The sequence below is a fragment of the Oryctolagus cuniculus genome, chromosome 15 (assembly GCF_051225735.1).
Source record: "Oryctolagus cuniculus isolate XC-2025 breed Fujian yellow rabbit chromosome 15, ASM5122573v1, whole genome shotgun sequence".
NCBI lineage: Eukaryota > Metazoa > Chordata > Mammalia > Lagomorpha > Leporidae > Oryctolagus > Oryctolagus cuniculus.
This window is the reverse complement of record NC_142881.1, coordinates 24,794,345-24,812,860: the sequence shown is the minus strand read 5'-3', so window position 1 is coordinate 24,812,860 and position 18,516 is coordinate 24,794,345. Positions and strand designations below refer to the sequence as shown.

The following is an 18,516-nucleotide window of genomic DNA, read 5'->3' as shown; positions in this document are numbered from 1 at the left end:
TGGAGGATGGCCCAAGTGCTTGGGCCCTGTACCCGCATGGGAGACCAGGAGGAGCCACCTAGCCCCTGGCTTTGGATCAGCACAGTGCGCTGGCCATGGCGGCCATTTAGGGGTTGAACCAATGGAAGAAAGACCTTTCTCTCTGTCTCTCTCTCTCACTGTCTAACTCTGCCTGTCAAAAAAAAAAAAAAAAAAAAGAAAGAAAAGAAATATAATATGTTATAAGAAATTTGAAAATGTTTAAAAAATATGGAGCAGGCATTTGGCCTAGAGGTTGAAGTACTGGTTATCTGCACACTCACATCAGAGTTCCTGGTTTCAATCCTGGCTATGGCTTTCCTTGGCTTTGGGCTGGGTTTTGAGCATCTGGGGAGTGAACCAGTGGATGGATGGAGCTCGTCCTCCCCAGCCTTGCCTCTCAAATAAGGTTTTTAGGTGCTTTAACAGACATATACACTCTCGAGACTCCCAGAGTTCAGAGATAACCACTGCTAATATGCTTCATGTTCTTGTGACATTTCAGTAGAATTGATGTCAATATTTTCATTACTGTGTAATGTATTTTGAAATGAGCAATATTTCATGAGTATTTTCATAGCAAATCTAAATTTTGCTGTTTAATGTTTATTGTGTGTTTCATTTCCATTTGTTTGTTAAAGATTGAATTATTTAACTGCAGTGGTAGTACATGTTTGTAATAATTTAAAATATATGTAAAAACCAAGTTGGAAAATGCCGATTGCCACAGTCTTCCAGTTGCAGAGATAGGTGCTACCGATGAAGTGGCACATACTGCATGGCAGTTTGTTATGTGCATTTCTGTCTTCCACTGATCATGGTAGTTTTTGAAATTGTATTTATTTCTTTGAAAATTAGTATTATAGAGAGGGAGGAGAAAAAGAGGGAGGGAGGGAGGGGTAGATAGATGTGAGAGAGGGGGAGAGTGAGAAAGAGGGAGGGAGGGAGGGAGAGATGAGAGAAGGAGATTTTCCATCTGCTGGTTCACTCTCCAGATGTCTGCAATGGCCAGGTCAGGCTGAAGTCAGGAGCCAGGAGCTTCTTCTAGATCTCTCATATGGATGGCAGGGGCCCAAACACTCAAGCCATCTTCTGCTGCTTTTCCAAAGCCATTAGAAGGGAGATGGTTTGGAAGTAGAACAGCTAGGATAGGAATTAGCAGCTACATGGAATACAAGTATTGCAGGCAGCAGCTTTATCTGCTATGCTATAACACCAGCCCCAGATCTTAGTATTTTTAACATGTTATAATCTTAGCACCTGTTCAGTACCTAGAGCATGGTAGCTGTTAAATAAACTTTTAGTGAATGACTAATTAAAGCAAGAGATGAACAAATTTATGAATGGAGAGACAGCAAAGATGAAGCTCATGGTAGAATAAAATATGGTTTCAACTCAGTAACTTTGTGTAGATTGAGAGGCAAGGTAGCTAACACAAGCTCTTAATGAATAGGAGCCTGCGCTCTCTGTTCATCTGAATCAGCCTGTAGACAAAGAATCAATTTAATTTTTTCCCCATCAGTCAAGCTGAAGAGCTGAAAAAGCAAAACAGAAGCTGAGAAGGCAGGAGGTGGAGTGGGCTTGGATGAGGACGTCAGTGACCGGCCTCTCCTTCCTTCTCTGTCGGGAGGAGCATGAGATGAGAGAGCTGCCCTTCTTTGAAGGGAAGTCCCAGAAGGGGCTCTCCCCAGCAGCATCCTCCAGGATGAAAGGACTGACAGTTTCCCTGGAGGACCCAGGACTCCAACAGCATCAGTGTGACCCTCATGCTTTTTCTCCGACTCAGCCCTAGAATTTGCAGCAGAGGAAGATGTAATCATTCTGGGTTCTATTTGAGGGAATTTTGGGTTCTTTTGCTATGATTGGAATCAGGGTTGACGGAGTCTGATCTTTGGGTTATAGAAAGTTCCAGCCGGCATCTCTTCTACATTTAATTGAGAAATGTGTGTCTTGAATCTGAGCATCCATCTCTCAGACACCTACCCTGAGAAAAAAAGTGATCCATGCCTTACAGTCCTCTATGGAAAACTCAGTCCTTGCAGTAAAACACATGGGTATATTCTTCCCAAGAGGATGTGCTAGGATTCATAGTTTCTTTTGTCCCATCTCCCAATATAAATATTCATGCAGATAGACACAGAAATATGAATAGATATACAGATAGACAAATAGAGAGCCTTTACCTCCTTGCGGCCAGTGGCAGTCACCACATCCATCCTTTAACTAAAAAACTGTCCCACAAGCCTAACTCAAAACAAGGGTCACGTTGGCACCTTTGCTCTTATTGTATCCTTCACTCAGAAAATCTCCATCCATCTTCTCTTCTGTCCAAATCATCTATCTCTTAAGGCCTAACTCAAGACATATTTCTCCAAGAAGCCTTATTGTTCCATTTCTGCCCCCTATTAATCTTTCCTATCTCTCAGCTTCTATAGAGTTTTAGCCTTTATCCCATTTTTCTCTTTGACATGGTATACCTGTTCGTATGTTTGTGGGTCAGGGAGCGTATACCCTTTTTGCTTTCTAAAGAATTGCATGTTAAGCGGGGCTCAGAAAGACAAGTGCCATGTGATCTCACTTATGTGTAGAAACTAAAAAAAACTTGACCTCATAGAGAATAGAATGGTGGTTACTAGAGGCCAAGGGAGCTTAGTTGTTGGGAAAAGGGAAGATATTGACAGAAGGGATAAGCTTGAGTGATCTATTTCACATAATATTGACAACAGTAAATAATAAAACAATGTAGGCTTCAAAAATTCTAAGAGTAACTTTTTCACCACAAAAAGAATGGTGTTAATTAGTAAGTTATGTTAATCAGCATGATTTAATCATTTCAAGTATTAATATACCTCAAAAAATCAGATCGAACACCATAAATATATAACAGAAAATTATCATTTGTCAATTAAAAATAAAATAACTGGACATAGTTCTGAGTGATATGTAGTTTAATGGTTTTAGCACCAGTATTCCTTTATTCACTGAGTCAGTGAATTAAAAAAGGGAATGGAGGTGATAAGGAATAGTTTTGCCTACTTTTCCAATGTGCAGAACTAGACAGGGTAGTTCAGATTCGCTTAAGGAGTGAGAGCCCAGGTTGTATAAGTACTGTTAGAATTGGTATAGAGTGTGATATGGGAGAAATTGTGGTCAGCTACATCAGTATTGACATCCCAGCTTTCCACATAGTTGTTAAAGTCATTTTGACGTGTTGATAGCATCATCTATATAATGGAAATGTTAATCTATGAGTACTTTACAGGTTATTTTGAGGACCAAAAAATTATCTATGTACTTGAAACTGGCATTTCCTAGACAAAATGATTTTTCCATGGTACCAGCATTCAGTAAATGTGAAATTAAATTGAAATGATCACCAATTTTTCTAAGTTCCACAAACCTTCCTTGAGATACCTGAAGTTTGTACAGAAAATTAATTCTTTTTTTAAAATTTATTTATTTATTATTGAAAGAGTTGCAGAGAGAGAGGGAGAGACAAATATCTTCTATCTGCTGTTTTACTCTGCCAATGGATGCAATGGCCAGCACTTGGGCAGGCCTAAGCCAAGAGCCAGGAGCATCATTCAGGTCTCCAACATGGGTGGCAGGGGCCCAAGCACTTGGGTCACCTTCAGATGCTTTCTGAAGCCATTAATAGGGAGCTGAATCAGAAGTGGAGCAGTCTGGGTAAAAACTGCACCCATATCAGATGCCAGTGTCACAGGCAGTGACTTTACCCACTGTGCCATAATGCCGGCTTCCAGAAAGTTACTTCTGTATGAGTTTGTAAGACTGTGGACTTAGGACTTTATTAATGGCAAAATTATTCAGTGTGTTGTGCCAAAGAGCACGTTGCTACAAGAGAGGAGCTATCAGGGATGTTACCACAGGAATATGCTTTAAGTGGTTTCATTTCTGTAAAATTGAGGGCTACCTACTTCTGGCTTCCTCAGTTCCCCCACCTGTAAAGGTTTGTGGGAAAAACATTAAAATTGTGGACTTCTCATGATAAACTAGGCATTGTGATTCCATAGGAGGAGATGTGAGCCAGATAGCAGAAAACTTTATATTCTGTTTTCTTTGACCAAAATTGTAACTCAACGAGATTTGAGCTTCATTAACTATGACATAGGTGATTTGTGTGCTCCTCTTTAGATGCCAGGTATTGTATGATCACTGATTCACAGAGATGAATAAGGCGTGATCTCTATCTCTTCTCTCTGTGTCTCTCTCTCTTTCATCTAAGCCAAAAATACACAGATATTTTATATTATTTATTTTATATAAATATATTTAATATATTTATACTATATTTTATATTATTTATATTAGAAAGTACCATGATGAGCAGGGCACAGTCATATTCTGAAACTTTTTTCTGGATAAATTGGACGCCCCCGTGGAATGGTAGGCATGCTGGTGTTGGGACATTGCAGGGGAAGATCCCTGCATTCATGTTCAGCGGTGCCCTTGAGACTCATGTTCTTCTCCCTTGGTTGTTCTGCAGCTCTACAGCTCCATGGACTTTGGCAGACGGTGGCAACTCATGCACGAGCGCATCACACCCAACCGGTTTTACTGGTAAGCCTTATCTGCCCAGTTGTCATCTTACTGGATAAAGAGGTGTTGGTCAGCTTAGCACTCTGGACAACACTGCAGACGAAGTTGTTGAAGACAAGTGTGTTTTGGCCCCTTTACTACTCAGTCAGTGGTTCCTGGGCCATTAGTATCAGCATCTCCTGGGACCCTGGTAGGAATACAGAATTTAGAGCTCTTCAAGATGTCTGGCATTGAGATTGCATTTAACCTGCTCCCTTAGTGACTGATATGCATGTCAGTGTTTGAGAAGCACTGTGATCCAGGCTCCGAGAGAAGGGTCATGATCAGGTGCCCTTAGCCTCTTTATAATATCCTTGCTTTATGGAGAAGTGTGTATGAGGAAACCTCAAAAAACTCATTGACTGTCCAACTCTGCCTGTTTTAAAAAAAAGCTGATTGAAAAATGAACTTAAAAGTTTAGGAGCAGGTGTCTAGCCTAATGGATAAGATAGCTGTGTTCTACATTGGAGTACCTGAGTTCAGTTCCCAGCTCTGGCTTTCAATGCTGGTTTGCTGCCATTGTAGATCTTGGGAGGCAACAGTTAAGGCTCAAGTAATTGGGTTCCTGCTACCCATGTGGGAGACATGGAGTTTGTTTCTGGCTCCTAGTTTTGGCCCCAACCCAGCTGTGTGGGCATTAGGGGTGTGAACAAGTGGAGGGCTGGCTTGCTTGCACTCTCTCTGCTTCTCAAATAAATAAGTAAATACTTTTACTAAAAGTAGCTCATTTTGATGCCAAGAATTTTGAAATCTATTTTTCATGATACACTTTTTTTTTCATGAACTTTTGGAAGATTGCTTATTTTTTATGAACCTCTTCTACAAAGCAGTATTCCCCAAAATGTATTCTGAAGAACAATAGTTTCGTCAAGTACTTCGCCTTTCATAGGCATTTCTATGGTCAAATAAATTTCGGTAATGATCATCCAACTCCATGCTCATGGAGACTCATGAATCATGTTAGGGTATTAAAGACTCCAGAGAGGCTGTGAGTGAAAAAATCTGCCAGACTGGAAACCACTGATTCCCGAACTTAATTTGCTAGAGAATCTTTTGCTCCTGTCATACCCAATAAATCCTTCAGAACTATCTCTGTGGTACATGTTTTGAGAAACCTTTTATAAGTGTGAATATGTTTCAAATGGAAAATTAGCCTTTCCTCCTTGTCATAAAGTGTATTTATCAACTGGCTTTCTTCCGTGGAGTAATACTATTTTCATTGTGATTATAGCAGGTTTAGTATTAATTTGCCTTTTACCCTTCCTTCTTAGAATGTGAAAATTCCATTTGTATCTTTCATTTCTACAGAGGTGGTTGCCAAAGGAATACCAATTAGGAAGGGTGTATGTGAATATATATATATATATCTCAAATTATATAAGGGGGCTTCAAAAAGTCCCTGGGAATGTGTATTATGAGAAGATTATATATAATCTATATCTATATATATTTCAAGCTCATTTGTACCAAAATAAGTCTATCTTTTGATTTTGCTACGCCACAACATTTTGAAGTACACTTGTATGAGATACTTGATTATATACTTAAATAAAGCAAACAAAAATGTACAGTGTTTGAAAGTAGTACCTAATGCATGTATCTTTCTAAATATCTTGTTTCAGTTCTCTTAGCTATTATGGGTTAATCATTTTACCTTATACAACAAAGGAGTGGGGTGTGTGTGTGTGTGCACGTGTGTGTGCACGTGCATGCACTTGCAAAGGTGGTAGTGGCAAGTACCTGGCATTTGTATACTTTCACACAAGAATCTTTGGAAGCAATGCCTTTCCTGGTCCCTTCTACATCTACAAACCATGTCCTGAATTTAGAATGGAGATTGTCTGATCATATTGTGACAACCAATTGTGTTTTATTGTACTCAGTTCCAAGTAGCTGGGAGAGAAAAAGAGAATTGGGAGTATCACTCTCCACTCAACACCTGGTCTATTTCCAATATTTTTGCCCCACATTGACCAACTATTATTTTATCTGTAACTGTTATTACAGCTATTATTCAATCTGTGTTTGAAACTGTTAAAATTTTTCAATAGACTAAAGCAGAAAAAGGAATTATTTATTTCCCAGATATTGCAGTTAAAGAACTGCAGCCAGTACTTAGCCGAGATGGACCAATTTCTCAATGGGTCATTACTCAGAAACCCCTCATCAAAAAAAAAAAAAAAAAAAAAAAAAAAAAAAGGAAGGAAGGAAAAAGAAAAAACCGGAATGCTCTCTGCTGTTTCTGAAACAATCTTGTGAGATAGTGTGTTAGTCGGCCAATGAGGAAGTCAGGTTCATGGAGAAGCAAAACACAGTGGGCTAGATGAGCCTTGTCATCATTTCTGAAGGAAATTGAATTAAGTGCATGAGGGGCAGCCTTTGCCTATTTTTTGCAAGACCAAGATGAGAATGTTCCAGCTGCTTCTCCCTCCCCCTTCCTTTGTGTGGCAGAAAGAATAAATCTCCAGATCCTGATAATTGTATTTCATCTCTTCTCCACTGTGTGCTTCTTTCATATGTGCTCCCATGGGGAAATATAAAAGTTAGTGCCCGTGCTGGCTAGCCAAGTGGTAGCTGAATATTCCATTTTCATAATTATCACTTCTCCATTTTTCAAGTTTAATTGCCCTGATTATTCTTTTAGGTGTCATAGAAGTCATGGAGGAAGAACTCATTGTACACAGACCTTACATTTTCCAAAGACAGAACCCAAGGTTCTCTAAAGCTCTAAGCCACTTCTGCTAAAGAAGCACAGTTCATGTATGTTAGAGGTGGAAATGTTAACTTTGTACCTTCTTGAGAAAGCAAAAAGAGTGTGTTTGGGTGTAATGCAAACTTTGGCTTAAATGGGAACCCCTCAACTTGTGATTTCCTCATCCATGTAACAGGAACATTATTTTTCCTGTCCGTTGCTCACAGTTATCGAAAGGACCAAATGTGATCAAGTGACACTGACAACACTTTGCTTCTCCATTTCAGATTTATAATTCATAAATGATGTCTTTAAGTACTGTGTACTGAAGTATTGTGTTTATTAGGTGTCCTTCAGAGGGTGACACACAAAGGATTTATCTTCCTGGAGCAAAGATGTGAAACCCATGCATCTGATAACAGTGGAATGGGTCTAATTTACTGTAAAGAATTCACACCTCAATTTTTTTTGCTATTTGTTATGAATTGGTCAAAACCCCCTAAAAGTTTTAAAACCTCTTGTGGAGGGACAGTCCTGAGAGAAGTGATGTTGAGGATGGTAATGGGGTGAAGGTAGCCATGCTGAAAACAAGACATTGAGTTAAAAGGTGATGGTAAGAGGACTTGCATTGTGTGGCATGGACACACATAGAATAAATGTGTGGTTCAGAAGAAACGCTGTCCACTTATTGTTTCTAATTTAACGTTTGTAAATGTCAAAAACATGGACCCTTCATGTGCCAGGATTCCTGTCCTGTGCCACTTGCAGTTGACAGGAAGTCACAGCCTAGAGGGTGAAGAACACTGTGCTGCTTTTGGGATTTCTGCCCAGGGCCCAGGAGGCAGAGTGGAACACACCTGTGCCTCATATCTGCTCTCTGGTCTATGGCAGTGGTTGTTGTAGAGGTTGTGGAAGTACAATGGGCATTGTTGTAGAGGTTGTGGAAGTACAATGGGCATTGTAAGGAGCTATCATTTTCTCCATTTCTTCATTAGTACCCCCACAGTGCTTGTGTGTTAGATAGGGCATAGAGTATAGTATTTATAAGCTTCAGTAATAAAGCTCTTTCAAGAGATACACTCTGGTAGTGAATTCCAGATGTTCTAATCTCATCAAGAGAAGTCAACTAGGAGTAGTGACTCAGTCATCAATTTGTGTCCCAAGAAGAGGGGCAGGTAACACAAAAGCTCCTTCTTTGGGTGCGGCCCTTTCACGTATTCCATACTTGACTATCAAGTGGTCACCAGGCCTGTGCGATGTCTCCCATTCAACATTCCAGCTGCTTCGGAAATGCTAGCAGGAAGAGCACACAATGGAATGTTCCCTAACATACTCCCTGCATTCTCCCTCATCTCTGCCTGGGCAGAGTTGTTTTCTTGGGGGGAAATTTCTCCATTTTTTTTTTCCTTCTTTTTTTAATATCCTACTGAGCTGCAAATGAATAGTATTTTCACTCTTCCCCTAGGAGATGTTTAACAGGCAGGCACATTCTGCAGTGGGAAGATTGCTTTGCACATCCAGTGCGAATACTTGTGGTTCACAGCTGTGCCTCTGTGCCCCTGAACTCGCCCAGGGTGTTCACCCTCATCAGGCATCTTTGTCAATGGTGTCTCAGGTGTATTAGACCTTCCTAAATTCTCTGTGTAACTGGACTTTCCTCTAAGTGCCTCAGGTCCCTGATGACATTTGCCTGTATAATATTGGGAAAGAGGGAAAGAATGTCTCCAGTGACTTCTCTTTATTAGTTTCCCCTCCCTCTCCAATAATTATTCACTCTACTGAAAGACTCGATCCCTTTCTGTTTCTCTTCCTACATTTCTGCAGGATAAAGTAATACACTGTAAAGCCTCAGGGACTTCAGCCCTTAACCCTTTACTGAGCTATTGGATTGCAACATGGACTGGTCTTGAGAGTTAGAAACCATTTAAGATGTCAACAAATACAGTAGAAATTGTAGATCTGACTGTGCTGTAGAGAATGCAGGGAAGTGATATCTTGGAAATTGTTCCTTCATCTGCTGTGACATGTGATTCAGGCTGGAGAACAACTGATGTGCTGGATAGACAGGGTAAGCTCTAGGTCTCTGTGGGCTTTGCTGAAGGCCAGCCTACTCGTGGTAGATTCCTAAAGGTGGTTGTGCCAGCTGTTGTTCACCTTCTCCAGAAAGACCATGAGGAATGGCAGGAAGAATGGGGGAAAAAGCATGACCCTCTTGATATGTGTTGACAAAAGGACCAAGGAGTGTCCTTTCAAAAAGAAAGCAACTGGGGCCTACATTGTGGTTGAACAACTAAAGCCACTGCCTGCATTCAATATGGGTGCCAGTTTGAGTCCTGGCTGCTCCACTTCTAGTCCAGCTCCCTGCTAATGCACCTAGAAAAAGTGGCAGAAGATAGCCCTGGTGCTTGGGTCCCTGCACCCACTTGGGAGACCCAAAAGAAGCTCCTGCTCCTGGCTTCAGCCTGGCCTAGCCCTGGCTGTTGTTGCCATTTGGAGAGTAAACTAGCAGATGAAAGAATTTTTCTTTCTCTCTCTCTGATGCTGCATTTCAAATAAATAAAATGAATCCTTAGTAAAAAGTGTGAGAAAAAAGGGTTATATGAAAAGGAGGAAAATTCAAGTCATCATTACAATCTTCACTTCCAAATATTTCCTTGTTTTTATTTTTCCTGGTTTCATTTTGCAAGCATATGCTCTTTTATATGTAACCTAAATATGTTACACATAAATTTGTATACCCTGACTTTCTCCCCTTGATGCTGTATTCTAGCAATTTCTGTATCATTATAAATATTTATAACCGTGATTTCTAGTTATTTATTCATTATGTTTCATTATGCAAAAATACATACCATGTTATTTTTTAGTTTTATTGCACATTGAAAATTTTCACATATTTCATTATCATAAAGGTTTCATTGGTATTTTATTTATTTATTTATTTATTTATTATTTTTTTGACAGGCAGAGTGGGCAGTGAGAGAGAGAGACAGAGAGAAAGGTCTTCCTTTGCTGTTGGTTCACCCTCCAATGGCCGCCACGGCTGGCGCGCTGCGGCTGCCGCACCGCGCTGATCCGATGACAGGAGCCAGGTACTTCTCCTGGTCTCCCATGGGGTGCAGGGCCCAAGCATTTGGGCCATCCTCCACTGCACTCCCTGGCCACAGCAGAGAGCTGGCCTGGAAGAGGGGCAACCGGTACAGAATCCGGCGCCCCGATCAGGACTAGAACCCGGTGTGCTGGTGCCGCTAGGCGGAGGATTAGCCTAGTGAGCCGCGGCGCCGGCCTTCATTGGTATTTTATACATGGTTCTTCAGCTTCTAGTATTGTTTTTCTTGAACCAACGTCCTGGGATGCTGAAGTAAAAATTTCAATTTTTTCCCCATTCTCAATAAAGTGGGACATTTCAATGATATAATCCAAATTCAGTCCCCTGGTATGTTTCTAACTCTACCATTTGGGGCAAGTCAGCTTGAGCATGTCCCAAATTATATATCTCTTCCCTCTCTTATTCCTACTCTTATGTTTAACAGGGATTACATTTCAGTTAAATTTCAACACTTAAGAATAACTGTGTATTAATGTAGCTTTTTCTCAACATTTTCTTGATGGGGGTTGCAATGAAGCATTGTATCACCCAACACACAAGCCTTGTGAAAACTCTCTCTCTCCAAAGTCCTAATCTTCATAGAAGTTACTTTCTCGTCGAATCCTGCACTTTTCAAGGAGTTTAAAAGTATTGCACCAGAGTTTCTTGTCTACTGTCTGTCATCTTCCAGAGCCCCCACTGCACTTTCATCCTTTCCACAGAGTATTACAGCCTTCCCCATGCAGAATGCTCTACCCCTCTTTTGTCTTGTGATCGAGAGGCACCCAACAGTGCTGTATCCTTATTCTTGAGGAGCAGCAGCAACACAGGGGTAAATATTTTTTTTTGAGCCTAAATTTTGCAGTAATTTGTTACAAGAAATAGACAATGAATATGCTCTCTGATCCCTATTGTCTGTTTTCAAACACAAGTTCTGCTTCTGTCTACAGACAACCTCCTGTCTACACACAACCACTTCTGTCTTGGACTGTATCTTCCACTTTCCCTTCATTGTTGTCAGTACCAAACGTTGCATTTTGCCTGTTTGGGGGTCTCTTTTCTGTTGAGAAATATCAATTGTGGTTTTACTGATGCTCTAATAGGCCTCAGAAACTTCTCCTCAGCTTTAGTGAGTCTCACTTGGTATTGAGGCTGTCTGACCCGGTTTATTTTATTTTATCTTACTTTTTGATTGCATTTCTGGGAATATTATTAGGAATATGTGTGTAAGTGTATATACACTCACACAGGCCATGCATACATATGCCATTAAGAAAGGTGTAAAATAGATCATGTATCTGTGTGTCCTAGACTTCCACCCCACCTTGGTGGCAACTTTTTTAGTAGAGACGATAGAGCAAAAAAGCAGGAAGAAAAAATTACAATGAATTGATGTTGTTGGAATGAATGTTTTTATATCTCTAACCTGAATTTCAGCTCTGTGGATCTCATCTGCTCTGGAAGGTATTCTATATTTTGCTTTGAAAATGAGTTATTTGGGGCCAGCATTGTGGCAGTGGGTTAAGCTGCCACTTGTGACATTGCTATCCCACATCAGAGTGTTGGTTCGAGTCCTGGCTGTTCTATTTCCAATCCAGCTCTTGCTTATGTACCTGGGAAGGCAGCAGAAGATGGCCCCTATTCTTGGACTCCAACTACCTATGTGGGAGACAAAGATGGAGTTCTACGTCCTGATTTTGGCTTGGCCCAGACCTGGAAGTTGTGGCCATTTGGGGAGGAACCAGCGGATGAAAGCTTATACACTCTCCCTCCCCCTCTCTCCCTCTCTCCTCTCCCTCTCTCCCTCTCTCCCTCTCTCCCTCTCTCCCTCTCTCCCTCTCTCCCTCTCTCCCTCTCTCCCTCTCTGCCCTCCCCCTCCCTCTCCTTCTCTCTGTTGCTTTGCCTTTTAAATAGATAAATAAATAAATTCATTTAAAGGTGGGATACTTGTATTCAGACAGAACTCATTTTGGCCCTCGATTATTATTCCCGAAGAACCAGCTGCAGAGTCATATTTGGGTTATTAGTGCATCATCCATGACAGAGATAGAGTAAAGGAATAGGCAGAATGGCTTGAGATTGCTTCCTGGAAAGTCGGGATCTTTTCAAACAAAGTTAACATTACATGCTGAATTTTTGAAGCTGCCTCCAAATGTGCATGTTCAGTTTTGCAAACAGTCATTTGCAGTCTCCAGTAATGAGATTTAGGCATCGACCTGATATAAGGGATCAGATTTAGAGGCCCTTTGCAAACCAAGGTATGCCACAAATAATATTTAATTCAGCTCTTCCTTACATTTTTTAAGTGGTGCAGCAATTTAAAAATACATTACAGTCAAAATAATACATGCAAGGTCAGGAGGGGAGATGTGAAAGCTCCGCTCCAAGCAGGAACCAGTTTCCACTTTGCTGATGGGGGACACCCATGCTGTCTGTCTGGTTGCATCTTGGCTATGGAAGAGTTGTCTTAATGTGAGGAACCAGATGCACTGTTCAGAACATGCATGTGGCAGCCCACTGAGGAAGTCAGAGTGCTCAGCTCATTGGATAAAATCAGGATGTGCTGGATTCATGTGATAGTTATACTCAGTGCATGTAAATCCTATGCGGTAGGAGAAATAAGGAGACATATATAGCTACACAGCTGATTGTACTTGGACTATGAAGAGAAGGAGTCATGTTTGATCTTGGGAGATATGAAAAAAAAAACCTTTAGGTGTCAAATATAGAACTCAACAATAGTTCCATCTATTTACCTAAGCCAGTGTAGCAAAAATTCCCTGACGCAAATGTAAACATCATATTTCTTCTCATTTCCTACTTTTATGATCCATGGACCCAGAATAGAGACAGAAGGCCTTCAATTTTTTTTAAGATTTATTTATTAATTTGAAAAGCAGAGTTATAAAGAGGCAGAGGCAGAGACAGAAAAAGAGGCCTCCATCTGCTGGTTCACTCTGCAATTAGCCACAATGGCTGGAACTGGGCCAATCCGAAGTCAGGAGCCTTGTTTGGATCTCCCATCAAGGTGCAGGGGCCCAAGGGCTCGGGCTATCCCCTACTGCTTTCCCAGGCCATAACAGAGAGCTGGATCGGAAGTGGAGCAGCTGGGACTCAAACCTGCGCCCATATGGGTTGCCAGCACTGCAGGTGGTAGCTTTACCTGCTACACCACAGCACCAGCTCCCCAAATGCTTCTTCCACTCAGATGGTTATGCAAAGGACATGAGAAATACTCATTCTGTTGATGGTGGAATCTCACTGATAACGAACTTCAAGAAGGATTCAAATTCGATTGTTCTCTTGTTTATGCCATAAACAAGAGTGTCAATTTGTTAAGTCAACAACAGGAGTCACTGTGCACTTACTTATGTAGGATCTTTGTCCTTAGTGTGCTGTACATTGAGATTTAATGCTATAACTAGTACTCAAACAGTATTTTTCACTCTATGTTTCTGTGTGGGAGCAAACTGTTGAAATCCTTACTTAATGTATGCTAAACTGATCTTCTGTATATAAAGAGAATTGAAAATGAATCGTGATGTGAATGGAAGGGGAGAGGGAGTGGGAAAGAGGAGGGTTGCGTGTGGGAGGGACGTTATGGGGAGGAAGCCATTGTAATCCATAAGCTGTACTTTGGAAATTTATATTCATTAAATAAAAGTTAAAAAAAAACTAAACAAAAAATTCGATTGTTCTCACAGTAGTTGAGATTGGAGACGGTTATTATCCTACAGAAGGCTGATGTAAAGAAAGCCCCTGCATAGAGGAGTCATTGGCTACAATTGTCTTCCTAGAACTCAAGTTGATGATGGTTCAATGTTGGTGAGTTTCCCGAAGTGGAGAGAGCTGAATATTTGATGGTAATGAGTTGTTTGGCAGATTCATGAGTATGGGATATGAGAATTGGAAGGCCAGGGGAGAGGTTTAGAGTGGAAAGAGGGAGGAAGTTGTTAAACTGAGCAGATCAAGGGGAAAACAGCAAACTGAAAGCTTAGATGTTGTTGCCAATGCAGTTTGGATCCTGGGTTGCAGGAAGGAGGAAGCACCCTTGTTTCTCCAGAGGAGATCCAACAGTGGCTTTTCCAACTTGGTCTGAGGCTGGGTGTCAGTCTGCTCAGGCTGCCAGAGTACTGGAGACTAGTGGCTTACAGAGCTTTCTCTTATCATGGTTCTGGAGATGACTGGTTCTGGGGAGGACCCTGTGCCAGCTTGGAAAGCATTGCCTTCTTGCTGTGTCCTTAAACGGTGGACAGGGCAGCAGGCACACTCCCCACTGTCTCTTTCTGAAGGATGTTAATCCTGTCGTCAGGGATCCATCCTCATCAAAACCTAATTATCTCCCCAAAGCCCCATCTCCAAACATTATCACATAGAGAGTTAAGGCTTAAATATATTTATTTTCAGGAGACACACTAGCAGAATGTAAAATGGAAGAACTTGGGTAAGAAAGCAAACTTTCTAGATAATCATCCATCAGGTCCTGGAGCAAAAATGGCTAAATCTTATTTGAGAAGATAGAGAGGAAATGCCAGAACTACAAAAATGATTTTGAAAGGACAGAGGTTCAGATTTGTAGCACAGTGATTTAAGTTAACACTTGCAGTGCCGGCTTCCCGTGTTGGAGTTCTGGCTCCTCCACTTCAGATCCAGCTTCCTGCTCATGTGCATTGTGTAAGGCAGCAGATGATGGCTCAAGTACTTGAGTCCCTGCCACCCACACAGGAGACCCAGGTGGAGTTCTGAGCCCCTGGTTTTGGCCTGACCCAACCCTGGCTGTTGTGGGCGTTGTGGGAGTGAACCAGAGAATGAAAAGAATGAAAGATGTCTTTTTCTATCTCTTTGTCCTTCATCCTCCTTCTCCACCCCTCCCTTGTTAAATAAAATGAAAATAAATAAAACTATTTTTTTAAAGAGAGCTGCATTTTTACTCTAAACACATTTCCCCCTGGTTGGAGATATAATCCAGCTTACTGTAGGCATTCAAAGAAAAGCAGGAAAGTAAAAAAGAGAATGATTAGTTATAATTTCACTTCCTAAAAAATACCTTTTGAAAAGAATCAAGTACATCTTCATAGCTTTCTTCCCTATTAAAATATAGAGTAATTTCAAACATATATTTAAGTTTTTATCATCGTTGTGTTCATGCTGTTAGAAAATTTTGTATTTTGTTAAATTGGGCATATTGTAACCATCCTGTGTGCTTTCTAAACATCATTTAAAACTTGCATTACTTGTGTAGTATTCTAATCCATATGTATATAGTAATTTAATCATTTTTGTGATTTGACATTGATCTTGATTCTAAAGTTTTACTAGTAAACAAGGCAAAAGTTATGTTGTTCTGAAAACCTTTAATTATTTGTTCCAGGTCTGATTATTGTAATTTTTAAGGATAGACTATAAAAACAATATATGTAAATGCCACTCCAGATTGTCTTCTGACAGTTCATACCAGTTTCCACTCCAAGTCAAATATTTCACTACACATCGTAAAATTTTAATTTAAAAAATTCATTTAATATGCAAAAGTAGATTATCCTAGTCTTAATTTGCATTTCCTATCAGACAGGTGAGTTCAGACATGCTTTCATGTATTTATTAACCATTGTTTGCTTTTATCTGACCATCTGTTTTTATTCATTCTTCATTATGGGTTCTTTATATAGTCTATCACCATGTTTCAATATTGTCCCAAGTTTATTATTTGTCTTTTAATGGCATTATGACTGTTAACATACTTTTTACTGTTAAAAGAAGTCATGCTTTCAATGTTTTTCTCTGTAGGTCTTCTATTACTGTATGTTTTGAGAATTCTCTTATCATAAGATCATAGAAATACAAACTTATTTTTATATTAAATGCTGCTTTCTAATAAATGGTATATGGTATATATAATATATTTGGTAAATATAAGAGCTAAAAATACTCTTAGCATTCTCCTAGACTGTGCTTCAAAATATGATAGTTGTCAATTTTATATTATGGCTATGTAATATTTTAATGATTTTTCCAGACTGGTGAATATTTTTAAGAGTTGTTGGATATCTGTTTTTTAAGTAAAAATAAAATGTGATACGCATCTTCCCACTTAATTCTGTGCCCATATTTTCAGCTGTTTCCTCTGATGGTTTCCTAGAGGGGAAACTCTGGCCTGAGCTTAGGAACTCTCTAGGTTGGTGGCATTTGCTGACTTTTCTGCTACTGCTTTGGTCAGTCCTCTATGCCTCTGGCCTGATTACACTGTGTTTAATTATTGTTTATATTGGACATAGCTTCTGGTGGGACAGATTACTTCTGTGAAAACTAATGGAACAAAAATAGAACACTTCTTTCTCAATATTTTGGCTTATTTATTTACTTATTCATCTAAGAGAATTTGGAACTACCTTGTCATGTTCCCAAATCTCTCACTTTCCCCTTAAAAAGCAACTAAGTAGGCTGCTTATTAGAATTTCAGCAAAACTATAAATTTATTTGGAAAGAATTGAGTCTTTCTTTGATAACCTGTTTTCATGATTGACCATGTGGTTTGTTCTCTTTTTATTCCATTTCTTTGTATTGCTTACTAAGTTACACAATATTCTTTATATTGGCCCTACTGGTTTTTGATTAATATTCTTTCTTAGCATTTCCACATGTTGTTCTGGGGCAGGTAAAGATTTGCACACAGAATCTCTCTTCACATTGACGTGAACGTCCTGGGAACCATGAGGTGTCTCTGGAATTTGCCTGAGTGCATACGTAGCTGTGACCCTAAGATGCTTTCTTTCAGAGATTAGGAGAGTGTAGTGTGGCCAGAGATTTGCTTGCATAGGTCTCCAGCTGCTGAAATGTGTCATCACCTCCTGCCTAAAAGTTGCTTTTCTCAGCCTGACACTCAGTCAGTGCTTTAAACGTATGAGCTGTAAAATTAAGAACAAGGCAGTTAATAATATGAGAAGATAATGGAAGAAATCATCATTCTCATAAATTTGGTAGCAAATGGCACTTGGCATCTCTTTGAAATTAAACAAGTTGGAAACATCTGATACTTTTCACCCCCCCACATTCAAATCCCATTGTGTAATGGTTAAGAGTTTTCCTTTCTGACCTGTTTTTCCAATGATCAGCATATGGTTTACTATTATACTTGTTGAAACTACTATTTTTAGAGAAAATTATTTCTGGCATAATAATGTTAAATAAAATTGAGAAGACCATAAACTAAAGACTGTGTTGTATCAGATCATGTGTGCTTTAGCAGATGTGATGCACATGTTGAGACAAATCCTCACAGATTGCCAAGGGACCACGGCCAGATATGGGAAGCACCAAAAGAATATGAGAAGAGATACAATTGCTTCGAGGATGAAGGTCCCAATCTAGACTGATGTACCCAGGATAGGCTTCTTGAAAGGGGTTGGACTGAAGAAATTTGAAGAGTGGATTGAGTTGTCAAATAAGGAAGGGAGATAGTCCTCATGGAGGGAAGATAATTGGTGTAAAGTCATGTATGTTTGGAAAGCAGTCAATAGATCTGCTAGAATAGGGGTTTTCAGAATCCACACTCTTGTCATTTGGGATAATTGTCCTATGTATTGAGTACCTGATCAGGGCCTGCTGTATCCTTCCAATTGTGACAACCCCAAAATGTCTCTAGATATTGCTAATTGTTCTCTGATGAGCAAGCTATCCTGCACCTGCTGTCGTGATCTTGAAAACTACTGTTAGTAAAAAGAACAGTTTACACTTTTCAGAAGCAGTGAGAAGCATAACTAGGAATGTAGGCCAGATTTTGATTATGAGTGCATTGGATAAGCTACTAATTTTTCTCAGGATAGATGCAAATCTTCTAAGGCATCCTGACCCCAAGTTCTCTTCTCCAATGAAAAATTATAATAGTAGGCTTTCAAAGTGTATCCCCAATGTGTTTGCTACCACAGTTCATTTTTGTTTACACTTTGACACAACAGCATTAAAGAGAGCCATTTTCACATAATGTTTGTTTTGTTCTTTCCCTCTTCCAATTTTTGTACCCTTGAAACAGTTTCTCACAAAATCATAGATTATATGCCTATTAGGTCGTTTTAAAAACAACTCTACCTTAAACATGCACATAGTCTACATACATAGCATT

At 39.9% G+C, this 18,516-nt stretch overlaps 1 protein-coding gene across 1 annotated transcript in view; it reads left to right on the top strand.

Moving 5' to 3' along the window:
- SORCS3 (sortilin related VPS10 domain containing receptor 3) overlaps window positions 1–18,516 on the top strand; it is a 636,710-nt gene that overhangs the window by 407,485 nt on the left and 210,709 nt on the right. The window contains exon 5 of the mRNA XM_051823565.3: window positions 4,526–4,599. Coding sequence (XP_051679525.2) covers window positions 4,526–4,599 — 74 coding nt within the window. The remainder of the gene's footprint in view (window positions 1–4,525; window positions 4,600–18,516) is intronic.